Source organism: Triturus cristatus, chromosome 5_1, assembly GCF_964204655.1.
Source record: "Triturus cristatus chromosome 5_1, aTriCri1.1, whole genome shotgun sequence".
Taxonomy (NCBI): domain Eukaryota; kingdom Metazoa; phylum Chordata; class Amphibia; order Caudata; family Salamandridae; genus Triturus; species Triturus cristatus.
In genome coordinates this window covers 919240036-919252311 of record NC_140587.1, presented here as the reverse complement: position 1 = coordinate 919252311, position 12276 = coordinate 919240036, and the positions used below count along the sequence as shown (strand labels likewise).

At 45.7% G+C, this 12276-nt stretch overlaps 1 protein-coding gene across 2 annotated transcripts in view; it reads right to left on the bottom strand.

Moving 5' to 3' along the window:
- Positions 1-11992, bottom strand: part of RPRD1A (regulation of nuclear pre-mRNA domain containing 1A) — a 309821-nt gene extending 297829 nt beyond the window's left edge. Inside the window, exon 1 of one of the 2 annotated variants that reach the window (XM_085605954.1) lies at positions 11124-11992. In XM_085605954.1, the coding sequence (XP_085462080.1) occupies positions 11124-11274 (151 nt within the window). In that variant the 5' untranslated portion in view covers positions 11275-11992. The remainder of the gene's footprint in view (positions 1-11123) is intronic. The other variant, XM_085605953.1, reaches the window with a different exon arrangement.
- Between the last annotated feature and the right edge of the window lie 284 nt (positions 11993-12276).

Genomic DNA, 12276 nt, shown 5'->3' with positions numbered 1-12276 from the left:
TTTCTGGAATCGAAAGAGCATGGGACTCTCCCACAGGATCTTCGCCTAGCCACGGTAGTAGTTATCCACAAAGAAGGGAAACCCCCAGAGGAATGTGGGTCCTATCGCCCCATTTCTCTTCTTAATCCTGAAACAAACCTGGCCACAATCCTTGCAAGGCGCCTCCTAAATGTGATTCTTCCGCTGGTGCACAGGGATCAGTCTGGCTTTATGTCGAAGCGTGCGACGCGTTTTAATTTGCGCCACCTAGCTAACTGGATAGATACGCTAAAAGGCCGGGACAGTCCCCACCTGCTTCTGTCGCTAGACGCGGAAAAGGCATTTGACACGATTCACTGGCCCTTCATGTGGCGTACTCAGGGAAAAATGGGCTTCGGCCCGGTCTTTCTCGATTGGCTGGCATGGTTATACCACATGCCCGATGTCTGGGTCAATGGTACTCTCTCCACCAACTGGCTGATACAGAGAGGCACCAGGCAGGGGTGCCCCCTCTCCCCTTTATTGTTTACCCTTATATTGGAGCCGCTGGCCTGAATGGTTCGCACCCGGCCAGATCTAGGTGGCTTCCTCGCTGATTCATGTTCTCTAGAGGAAGAACGCATATCGTTATATGCAGACGATATTCTGCTTTATGTCACGCAACCTGAGGAAACGCTCCCCCGACTGCTGCGCATCTTTGAGGATTATGGCAACTATGCTGGATATAAAATTAATTGGACTAAATCCACCCTTTACCCATTGAGCGGAGACCCAGAGTCTTACACGTATCCCAGTTGCCTGCGGCTGTCCACGGAGGGGTTTCTTTACCTGGGACGCTACATCACCTTTGACCCTGAGGCCCGAATGGAGCATAATATACGACGGGTGTTGCTCCAATTTCAGGCAGATGTGAGGAGATGGAGGAAACTTCCTCTGACTATTATGGGAAGGGCCGCCATGTACAAAATGGTGACACTTCCCCAGCTTCTTTACGTTTTGCAGAACACGTATCGCAAAATACCGGATGTCATTTTTACTTCCATGAATAGTGAATTGCGCCTCCTCCTGTGGGACGGCGCTCCCCCACGAATAGCGTTGCAGACCTTACAACGGAACCCTTGCAACGGAGGGTTGGCTGTGCCAAATATCAGAGCTTATGATAGGGCAGCCCACCTCATAATCATTAATGAATGGACCCACGCACCTGGTGATCACCCGACATATAGGCTAGAAAGGCTTCAGTTTCAGGAACGCTCCCAGCTCCACTTCTTATACGGAGGTGCCGGGACCACACGACTCCTCCCTGCTACACAACGGGTAATAGAGGCATGGAGAAATGCGGGGAAAATGATGAGGTGGGAGGGAAAACCTACGCGGGAGACCCCCCTATGGGAAGGTGCTAGTCTAACTGAGATCAGTAAATTAAAGGGCTTCAGGAAATGGGATACTATCGGCATTTCTAAGATATGAGACCTCTTGGAGAGAGGTGCTCTGGCCTCCTTCAGCTTCCTTCAGTCTAAATATCAACTACATAGTTCCCAAGCCTATGCATATCTGAGACTTAAACATGCCTGGCAAGCAGAAGGGCTAGACGGTATGGCGCTGCCAGAGTATGCTCCCCTTGAGGGCAGGCTCCTGCAGGAAGAGATCCAGACCAAAGCGATATCCCTGACATACAAAACACAAATTAATAACATGCCTGACAATCTTGGTTCGCTTCGCGCGAAGTGGGAGCTCGCCACTGGGAAGCGGCCCTCATGCACCCACGTGAAGTGGCGATCAAACTCAGGTTGCGACTCATACAGTACAAGATCCTCCATAGGGTCTATTTTGACAGGGAACGTCTACACAAGATGGGGAGGGTGGAAGACCCTGCATGTCTCAGATGTCGGGCGGAGCACGCCACATACATTCATACACTATGGGAATGCAGTCACATTCAAACGTATTGACGCACGATCATGGGTGAACTGAACAAAATGCTAGGGAAGGGCCTTGGGCTGGATGTGAAATTCTTATTCTAGGTATTCCCACGGATATTGACCTGCCACGTTATGGGCTCTAACTGGCCAATCTTGGGTTAGTGGTGGCCAAAAGGGACATAGCCAAGTATTGGGGGGCACAACACCTTCCTACACTTACGGAGTGGAAATCCAATATGGATCTCTACATGGCTGCGGAGAAAGTGGTTTATAAAGCGAGGGGATGCCCACGTAAATTCCGGAGAATTTGGTCCCCATGGGTGAAGTACTACAAGCTGGATCTACCAGAAGAAGGGGAAGTCCTCGCTCTGTCTCCGGGGGCAGGGTCAGGATCAGGCCCTTAATAACCGCCTTCTTACCCTATATCAGGTGCAAGGAATATGGGGGTTTAGACATATGTACCTACAGGTTGATAATGGTGATGTGAATCTGTGTTTAATATTGAAAAGTCTGCAACATTACTTATGGTCCATTGATGAACTGTACGCTTGCTATTGATCACACTTCTTGCGTTGACAACTACTTTTCCCATCTGTAAATTTTGCTTTTCAGTGAAAAAAAATATAGTTAAAAAAATAATATATATATTCATAATGAAAAATCAGCGTAACCAGTTTCAATAAGATTATGGGGAACATAAAAATAAGCAAGTATTGGCAAAACCAGCAGGTCTGAAATTGGTGGTCAGCCTTTTGGTTTTGTAAACGTGTGACATGTGTCATTTTTTTGTAAAACCTTCTTGTGTAAGCTGCAGGGCCCTCACCATTATAACAAACATTGGCAAAAGCAAAAATTGTTTTTGGTCTCAAAAAGCATCACATTGGCGCACAAAGTTTTGCTCTGTGCTACTGTGGCAATATGCTCCTGGTGAAAGAGCGGTATGCGGTCACTCACAGTGAAGCCAGTCTATAAAGAGAGAGACGGACAGAATTTTAATAAACACGAATAGGTCATGGTTATTGATTTCAGACCAAATTAGGGTCCCATTTATTAAAGAAAGTTTCAAAAGTGCACCCATAAATGATTTCGCTGCCTCGTTTCCTTTACCAATTGAAAACCATCCCTATTCGATAAAACCCTCATGGTTTCGCCAGTTAAGTGCTATCCTGGACGGCTTTCTTTGGGGGAGGTGGTGCCTTGAGGGTGGCCCTGAGGACTGGTTTCCAATCCACCTACTCTGGCGGGGTGGCCACTCCAGACATCCAGGCATACTAAATGGTCTCATTTACTGGTGGTATGGCGACCACGGGGACCCGGCATATGCCGTAGAACGCTGGCTACAGGGGGACAACGCCCTCCATATGGTTCTCTATTCAGGGGCGCTACTCCGAGAGCTACCACCCGCCACCACCACAGTCTTCAAGATCTGGAAGTCGGCGCTCCGTCAGATAGGGTGGTGGAGGAGACTCACTAGAGAGACTCCACTGTGGCATAACGGACAGTTTCCACAGCTTACGCAACCGTCTGGCTTTCGAGGCTGGGAGACCAGCGGGATAGATACAGTGGGAGCAGTTGTGTGGGGATTCACTCTCAAGTCCTTCCTAGATATACAGACGGAATATGGTATGCCCCGCTCACAATTTTATCGTTATCTCCAGTTCCGACACGCCTTTACCCGATACATCTCTCATCTATCAATTGCAGAACTTAATCCCATTGAGGAGAATGTTTTTATGGGCGACCTGGGAAATCATAAAATAACCAAAATATACCGTACACTTATTAACAATACCCCTACTATATTGCACAAAACCAGAGAGGCATGGCAACAGGACTTGGGGCCGTTGGAGGAGGATGATTGGGTGCAGGCTCTGGAATCTCCACACAGCGCGGCAATTGCGTCCTGCCTATGTCTTATTCAATTCAAATACTTACACAGAGTGTATTATACCAGACACAGGCTGTGGCGTGCTGGACTTACAGCGTCCCCACACTGTTTACGCTGCAAGTCCACGGAGGGTACTTTCCTACATACCGTCTGGTCCTGCCTGGCATTGTCAAAGTTCTGGACGGGGGTGTACACGTTTGTCTTGGGGTGGGATATTGCACCCTCACCGAGGCTTGCCATGTTGCATATTACAGAAGAATTAGGTGGGAATAGATATAAGCGCCACCTTTTATTTCTTGGTCTTACCCTGGCAAAACGTGATGTCGCCAGGCTTTGGAAAAATGAAGCTCCACCATCGCTTGGTGTATGGAAAAGGGATCTGGACCTTTGCATGGGCCTGGAACTCCCGGTCTTTACAGCAAGGGGTTGTCCCCGTAAACACTATAAAATTTGGAAAAGGTGGGCTGACTATAGGGGGCTAGATTTGGAGCCTCCTCGCCCCACCCCCGACTGACACTGAGGAACCACTACTATGACACCAGTCGACCGACATTTAGGTAGTGCTATTGTTAGATGTAACTATGCGTGGCAAACTGGTTTTCTCTATTCAGAATTGCGGCATTTGTTGAGCGGAGGTACTGTGGCAATGTTGCTTTCTTTTGTTCTTTTTAATTCTTATTTTTTCTTGCAGTCTATTTACTGTGTAATCATTCTTGAATATTGGTGGGAAAAAAGTTGGAATTCATGTAATTTACCCTGCGTATATATCTTGGGTGCCCTGCAAGGCCCCTATATTGTATTGGCGGTCAACAATAAAATGATGTGGGGTAAAAAAAAAAATGCACCCATGGTATATGTCCTTGCATTAAGTGCAGATATACGGCTTTCGTGAATTCACAAGAATTTTCAGAAGTAGGCCAAGAAATAGTACTCCTAGAAAATATTTGTGAACTACATTGAAGCATCAGCCAATTTGCATGTGAAGATTTGCTCATGCAAAAATCTGAGTGTTTGCAGATTCACTTTCCCTTCAACCACTTTTCCCCCCCAACCCTGGAAGAAGTTTTCATCTGCCATTGTCAGGATTACATTTCCAACCTTTCTCAGTATGGGAAAGAGAGTAGAGAAGAGTTGGAGAAAACGTGAAAGATAGTAGGTTTGCACAGGCTAAAAAGGGCATTCCAACCCTGGAACGATTGCTTACCACTATCTTCAGTGCCAGTATGCATATCTGTGGAAAGGCGGCAACATGAAGAATTTGCTAGTATTCAAACCCTACTATGGTATAAGCCCCGGCATAATCAGAGAGGCTAGATCAGAGCTCTTATATAATGAGATTGCTACCATAATTGGTCACTGCATTACATGGCAAAAAAGGGACAATAAGATTTTGTTACAGGACAAGTAGATTTTTGAATTAAATTAAATTCCACACCTTTAAAGCCACACATAAAATATGGTAAAATCTCCAAAATTCTAAAATGTGTATTTCTTTAACATGTGGAAGCTTTCAAATTAATAGAGCACAACATAGCACTGCATTGAGAAGTACTTATAAAAAGAAAAGTACTTATTAAAACTGGTAGTCTGAACTCAAATATTTGAAAGTGCTTTCATAAGCGGTAATGAATAAAAAGGTTTTGGTTTCATAAAGTATCTGCTTAAGATCACAATTTAAGTGGGTGAAGTCGCAATTTATCCAGATTTTCTGGTTTTACTTTGTACAGATCAGCCAGATAATGGGCCTCTAATTGTACTTCCTTATATGAAAGGCTTCGTGGTTTCCTCTTAGTTCATTTTCTGCAGTTTTTAAATACAGGGCGAACTTGACCTCAAGGCTGAGCAATTTACATGAGCACCAGCATTACGCAAGGTCACATGCATTACTTATAGGCACAGGGAAATTAAGTGATGTGCCCAAAATCACAGGATGTTGAGCGGACACCGGGACTAGAACCTGGTTCCCCAGTTCGCAGCACTGACAGTAATGCCACATCCTGGGTAGAGGGAGGAAGGCAGGCAGAAGCCAATGAAAGCTTGGCTCGTGTTGGGCACGAGATTCCAACAGGAGCTCGAGTCGATTCAGAACCAGGCTTCAGGCTCAAATCTGACTTGAGCTTTCAGTGGCTCCCCAAGCTCTAATCTTGAACTTGTAAAGATGAGCATGTCAATTACTAGAATGATTGCCAGTGTGGACTCTTTTGCTCAAGAACTGAACGAACTAATCTATTGATTACCTAACAAGGTAGTTGGTTGCACCTATTCTAGATTCTTGCCTATGACAGTTCATCTCAGCGCATGCATTGCAGATATTGTGGGAACCATAGGAGCGGTGTTAGGTCACTGTAGATGGTGTGGCGAATGTTGTAACTGGCTTGAGCCCAGCATTGCGACTGCAGAACCCTGCAGCTAAATCCGGAGTGTACAATTTATTTTTGCTGTGATATTAAAGTACGTCTCTTTCCGTTAAGAAAAACATTTGGCAGGATAGAAAATGGTGTTTGACTTGACTTCCGAATCTGTACCCCTACACGATCTCCCTGAGAAGCCTTTGATTGCTCACCTTGGCTTCCTAAGAGAAAAATTCAAAAGTGCTTATATTTGACCCAGTTTGCAGAGCCATAGAGCGACGGACACCAGAAACAAACAGCCACAACCAAGTAGTTGGGGGGGGGGGGGAGGGGGAGAAGATGGTCTAAAAGGTAGGGAGGTCTGAGGGAGTTAAAGATTGATGGAGAGAACTGGGGAGAGGTCTGTTAAACCACAAGGGGGAAGACAGAACAGCTAATTAACGAGTAGAATAGGGACTGATGGGGATGGAGCAGGCTAGTGGAGAGAATTAGGACATAAGAGATGGTGTAGTGGAGAAACATCTATATGACTAATCAAGCGAAACTGTGCTCTAAGGTAACAAAGAGGTTGAATAATAACAGTCTAAGAACCATGCAACTACAGATTGTTCCACTGTTGCTGATCCAACTCGATTTTATCTTTGAGACCTATAGAAACCTCTGATCAGTGGGAGGCAGATTGCATCTAGAGATCAGACTTCATATTAGGACATAAGTATTGTAAGGTGATGTTCCAGTAGGACTTTTACAGCAGATGGACAGGACCCTCTGGGATCTTGGGACAGGGCAGGCCAGCACAAGTCGAGCAGTCAATGAGCAGACACCCATGTTTTCCTGGTGCAGACTAATCTCTGGAGCTCAGGACAGAACTGGTGATCGGGAGGAGTAGCCTGAACCTAGACCCATCAGATTTCTGGAGGGTAATAAGTCATATACGCATGGCAGGCCAAAAACCCAAGTAGGCGATAGTGCATAAGTGGGACCCTATTCCACTTCTTGGTGTGTGTGATTTAGGGGGGGGGGGCCTTACACATTCAGGAATTTGAGACACAGGGCCATATTATCAAGGAATGGCGATAACATTATCCCCGCTTTAGCGGCAGTCGGCAATAATGGGCTTGATAATATGCCCTTGTGAATTCCCATAGAAGCCCATGTTCTAGTGTGAACCTGGGCTTCTATGGGAATTCTCAAGGGCATATTATCAAGCCCATTATCGCCGCTTTAGCGGCAGTTTCCTGCCGCTAAAGCGGCGATAATATCGCCGTTCCTTGATAATATGGCCCACAGTTTGGTGGCACAGGAGGTTAGCTCCTCACAGCAGCTGAAATTAACTGGTCATTGTAGTGTTTTTACTCTTGGATCAAGCGAGAGAGAAGGAGGTCACCATTCCCAATGCAAGACAATTAGGTACTGAACCACAGACAAGGTGACCCCAAAAGACCAACAATAAGCGGCCAATATTGATATTTGATTAATTGTGTTTTTAGTACCAGACTAGTGCTATACATTGACCGGATGTCCGTAAATGCTGTTTCAACATTTGTAACAATGATTTCATAATTTTCCCTGGAGCCAGCTAGACAGTTCATTCTAGGCCTCTTCTGTAACTGTGCCCCCAGTTATTATGAGAATATATATATATATATATATATATATATATATATATATATTTATTTATTTTTTTAACTATGTAAATCTGCTAATTCTACCATGAATTTGCACCACAGTGTGTTTATGTTCAACATAAACAAACTACACACAACACCGTGGGTTTCACATTTAAAACAGATTTACTTTTGTATGACATTGTTTTACTTTCACAAGGCAACCGATGTGCATTGCCCTCTCAATGCCCTTTTAGACGTCCTCTTACATGCAAAATAAAACAATTGAAGACCAAACAAATTAAGGTACAGCACAAGTCCAATTGCACATATAAATCTAAAAATTCTAAATTCCATATTTGTAAAGCGCGACTTATCACCCATAAGGGTACCGTGGCGCTGGGGGCCGTCAGAGATTTAGTGAGCTATTGCCCAGAGCCACATGATGCTGAGCTGCTGCTGGCAATCGAACCGCGAGCCTCGTGCTCCAGAGTCAGTCGCTCTGGCTGCTGTGCCACACCTCTCCCTCTAACATAAATGCAGAAATAAGGTTTTTCTGAGAAAGTGTCATGCATCCTAAAAAGCAAATATTGAGGTTATGAACAATTACTAAATGTAACTGATGTCCCTAACTAAAGGGACATCAGTTACATTTAGTAATTGTTCATTAGCCCTACACTCAATGGCCTAGGAGTTCGACCCCTCTATGTTTAACTGGAAAGTCAATAAAGACTAACATAGCTCACTTCGGGGATGTGTTTATCCCGTGAAGTAAGATTCACTGGCACATAAATCCCGGCACTGAAATCCCCACCAGTATGTATAGTAATAGATTATAATTTTGGACTCCTCTGAGTAACCCGTGCACAGTCTGTCAACACATACGACCTGAGGTTGTTAACATGTTCCTGTGTGGAACAAACTACTGCACAACCACACTAGGGACGGACACCAGGTATGAGGAAATCATAGGCTAGAACAAATTTGGTGTAGGGTGCTGGAATCTATTTTATGGGAGACAACTCCACTATTTGAGGCCTGGAGTATCATGTCTGTACCGTGATCAGACAACTTTTCTGTCCGAGGTAAATCTATGTAATCCGAGTAACAGAATGGAAAATCTGCAGACAGCACATGCTTGTGAAATATGGCATAGCTTGGGCTATATAAGGGTGAAGCAAAACCTCCAAATCAACTCAGTTAAGTTTTTGTTCAAGACCATCTCTAATTGAGAAGGGCCAATGCCTTGGGAGGGCTGACTACACCAGTTAATGCATAAATAAGCATAGTGTTCCGTTCTGCCAAACAACAGTATTCAGAGTCAAAATGGTGGTCAATATCACCAATTGGTCCTGGAAGACCCCATTCTTGGGATGAAGGTGCCCTGACATGTTGGAGTGGCATGCTACATAATCGGGCTTGCTCCTCATGGAGTGGGCACTGAAATACCCAGCGAGCCCCCAAAGGCGGGGCACTTTAGCAGAGATGGTTTTACTTGATCCTGGCCTGGTGTTTGCCACGGCACAAGTGAGGGGCCTTACATTCTGGCCAAATTAGTCATGGGGGCACCACTGAAATCTTTTTAAGTTGTAATATTTACTTTTATCGGATATATTTGTAACCCAAGGTACAATTTGAAGGCACTTTAAATACAGAATTGGTACTGAAAGCTAACTCAGGATAATAGGAGTTAAGCTACCTTTGGTCCTGAAGAAATGCATTGGACTCTCTGGGCAACCAGGGCATGAAACATGTTATCACACAGTGAAACCAAGGGCTCCTTACTATGCTCACTTGGTTCACGGTTTGTTTTTAAATTGGGCATAGACATTCGCTAGGGATAAGATGTATAGGATAGGAATTTCCCAGAGCAAATTTTAACCACACCATCACCTCTCCCTTCAACCCGCATCGAAGGGCATTCAAATGCGCCATGGCAAACGCCAGGCCAGGATAAAGTAAAAAGATACCCGCTTGAGTTCCACTTTTGGAGGCTTGCTGTGTACTGCAGTGCCCGCTCAGCAAGGAGCAAGCCCGATGATGAAACATGCCACCTAGGTGGGTGAGGGCGATTGCATCCCAAGAATAGGACCATCCATTACCAATTAGCGATCTTGACGGCACCATTTTGACTCGGAATACAGTGGCATGGAGGAACAGCACACTACACTTATTTATGGATTTATCTCTGGTGAAGATGTGCACTGGACTGTGTTAAAGATTTCGGGGCATATTATCAAGAACGGCGTTAAAATTATCGCCGCATTTAAAGCGGCGATAATGGGCTTGATAATATACCCTTGAGAATGCCAATAAAAGCCCATGTTCACACCAGAACATGGACTTCTTTTGGAATTCTCAAGAGCATATTATCAAGCCCATTATCGCCGCTTTAGCGGCAGTTTCCTGATGCTAAAGCGGCAATAATTTGGCCCTTCCTCTTTTTCCTCTTCTTGGTTATTTAATTATACCTGTTAATGGACATGTTGCTGTACACGTGGGGGATAACAATATCAGCATTGGCCATCAAGCAGTTAACTGAATTAGAGGCCGTCAGCCTCACAAATTAAGCGCGGGACTCACAGTTTCAAATCAGTTCAAATACTCACTCCAACAAATGTCACACCTTGTGATAAGGGTTATAACTTATCACCAGGTTCTAGCCCTTAGAACCTTGTGGCTCTTTAGTTCATGACTGCAAAAGGGGCCATTTCAGCACACACAATTTAATGGACACAAAAGTTAAACCGTATCCAAGAACAATACACTCCCACACTTGATCTCGACAGCTGCCTCCACTATGTACGCAGTGCAATAATTTATCCGCTGCTGAGAACTGTGAAAACTTGCGAACTCTACTTTCTATACCCGTTAAAGGAAACATGGAAAGGCACGCGGGCGCAGAAGGTGGTCAAATGAAAATAGGAGGTGCACTTTTTGGATGAAAAGCTGTGAACAAACATTTGAGCTTTGAAGGTGCAAGACAGCATAAGAATTGGGAATTAAGGGCAACTTGGGGTGTTCGAGCTACGGTGGACGTTAAAGAGTCGAAACGCTACCGCCTGCTGCGCACAGCTCCTTCCGCATCTGCACTGTGCAATAGGATTGGCGTTTGCCCAGGGAGAGGTCTAAATAATTAAGTATTCGTGAAGCTAGTGTGTGCGCCTGGATTTGAGGTGGGAGCTATAGTGGCGATAGCGTCCGCATTTCAGTTGGTGAAGGTGGAAGTGTTGTGCCGAGCCTTGTGGTCATATTGTTTATACCACACTTTTTTTTCGCGCAGAAGAGAAGGGTGTCGTATGCTGCTGTGTGTAGTGGATTGTGAAACGATGGGGTGCATGGTTCTGGCCCACCCCCTGCTCGCGGGCTGTTCTACCTTTGCGCAGCTCGCGCTCCCACACGGTGACGATGAGTGGAGAGTGCTTCCTGTGGTGGATGAGCCAAAGGGACAACGTCTGCACGCTCTGCTGCGAGTTGCTGAGCTCCGACAGCTTCTTCTCCAGCGCCGCCTCCGAAAACGCGGACATGCTTCCTCCCTTGCCCAGCGCCAGCGCTCAGGCAGCGGGGACCGTGAGTGCGCAGATCCTGCTGGGGTTCTCCCAGACTTTCTCTGCACAGGCAGAACGACCCCCGAGGCTGTAGCGGTACCTGGTCCTCTCTCTCGGCCCCCTAACCGCAGGCGAACGCCCGCCGCTGCCAGGTTACAGCCCGCTGTCGGCTACGTAAGACGCCGGTACCGGTAGATATGGCGGCGGAGCCGGTCAAAGCGGCAGTGACGTCACAGGCGAACTCTCCTGCCTGCTGCGCCGAAGCAGCCCAGCTCGAGCCTGCAGCGCCGCGAGACTGTTGCCGCTCCCAGGAACTTCAAATACTGTCCGATTAAATGAATGAGCCTAACATTTTTCTTAGCTAAAATTACGTTTTGGGGTGACCCAGACAGCCTTATGGGGCGTTTTAAATCTGTCAGCTATATTTCTATATAAATACGTTTTCTTGTCGGATGGCTACTTTTCTCAGACATAGATACCAGCGACGTATGATTTCTGTTTCTGGGAAGCCAGAGGCCGGTACCCGAAAATGATTTCAGGTAAGTACAGTATTGCCAGATTTGAAAATCCTTTCAAAGCTTACGGTCAGAACTGCTGACCCTGGAGCTGGGGAACCAGGTTCGAGCCCTGGCGTCGGTTCAGCATCCTAAGATTCTGGACAAATCACTTAATCCCCCTACCTACTAAAAACGAATGTGACATTCGGGTCGGTGCACGTCGCGTTATATAAATCTGCAAAAAAAAAAAACTATCAGCCCAAAAGAAACTGCTCCTAGCCCAAAAACGAGCCCAAAATTGTAACACTACTATCATAGGCTGAAAGAAACAATTTAAACCATAAATCATACAAGCAAATATGTGGAACCCCCAGTGCGTGAATTATTAATTACATTACACATTAAAAATGGAAATAGACATGGAAAACTGGTCACTAGCTTTTCACAATGAGCAGCAAATTGGACAAAGTAGTAATCCTGGCTT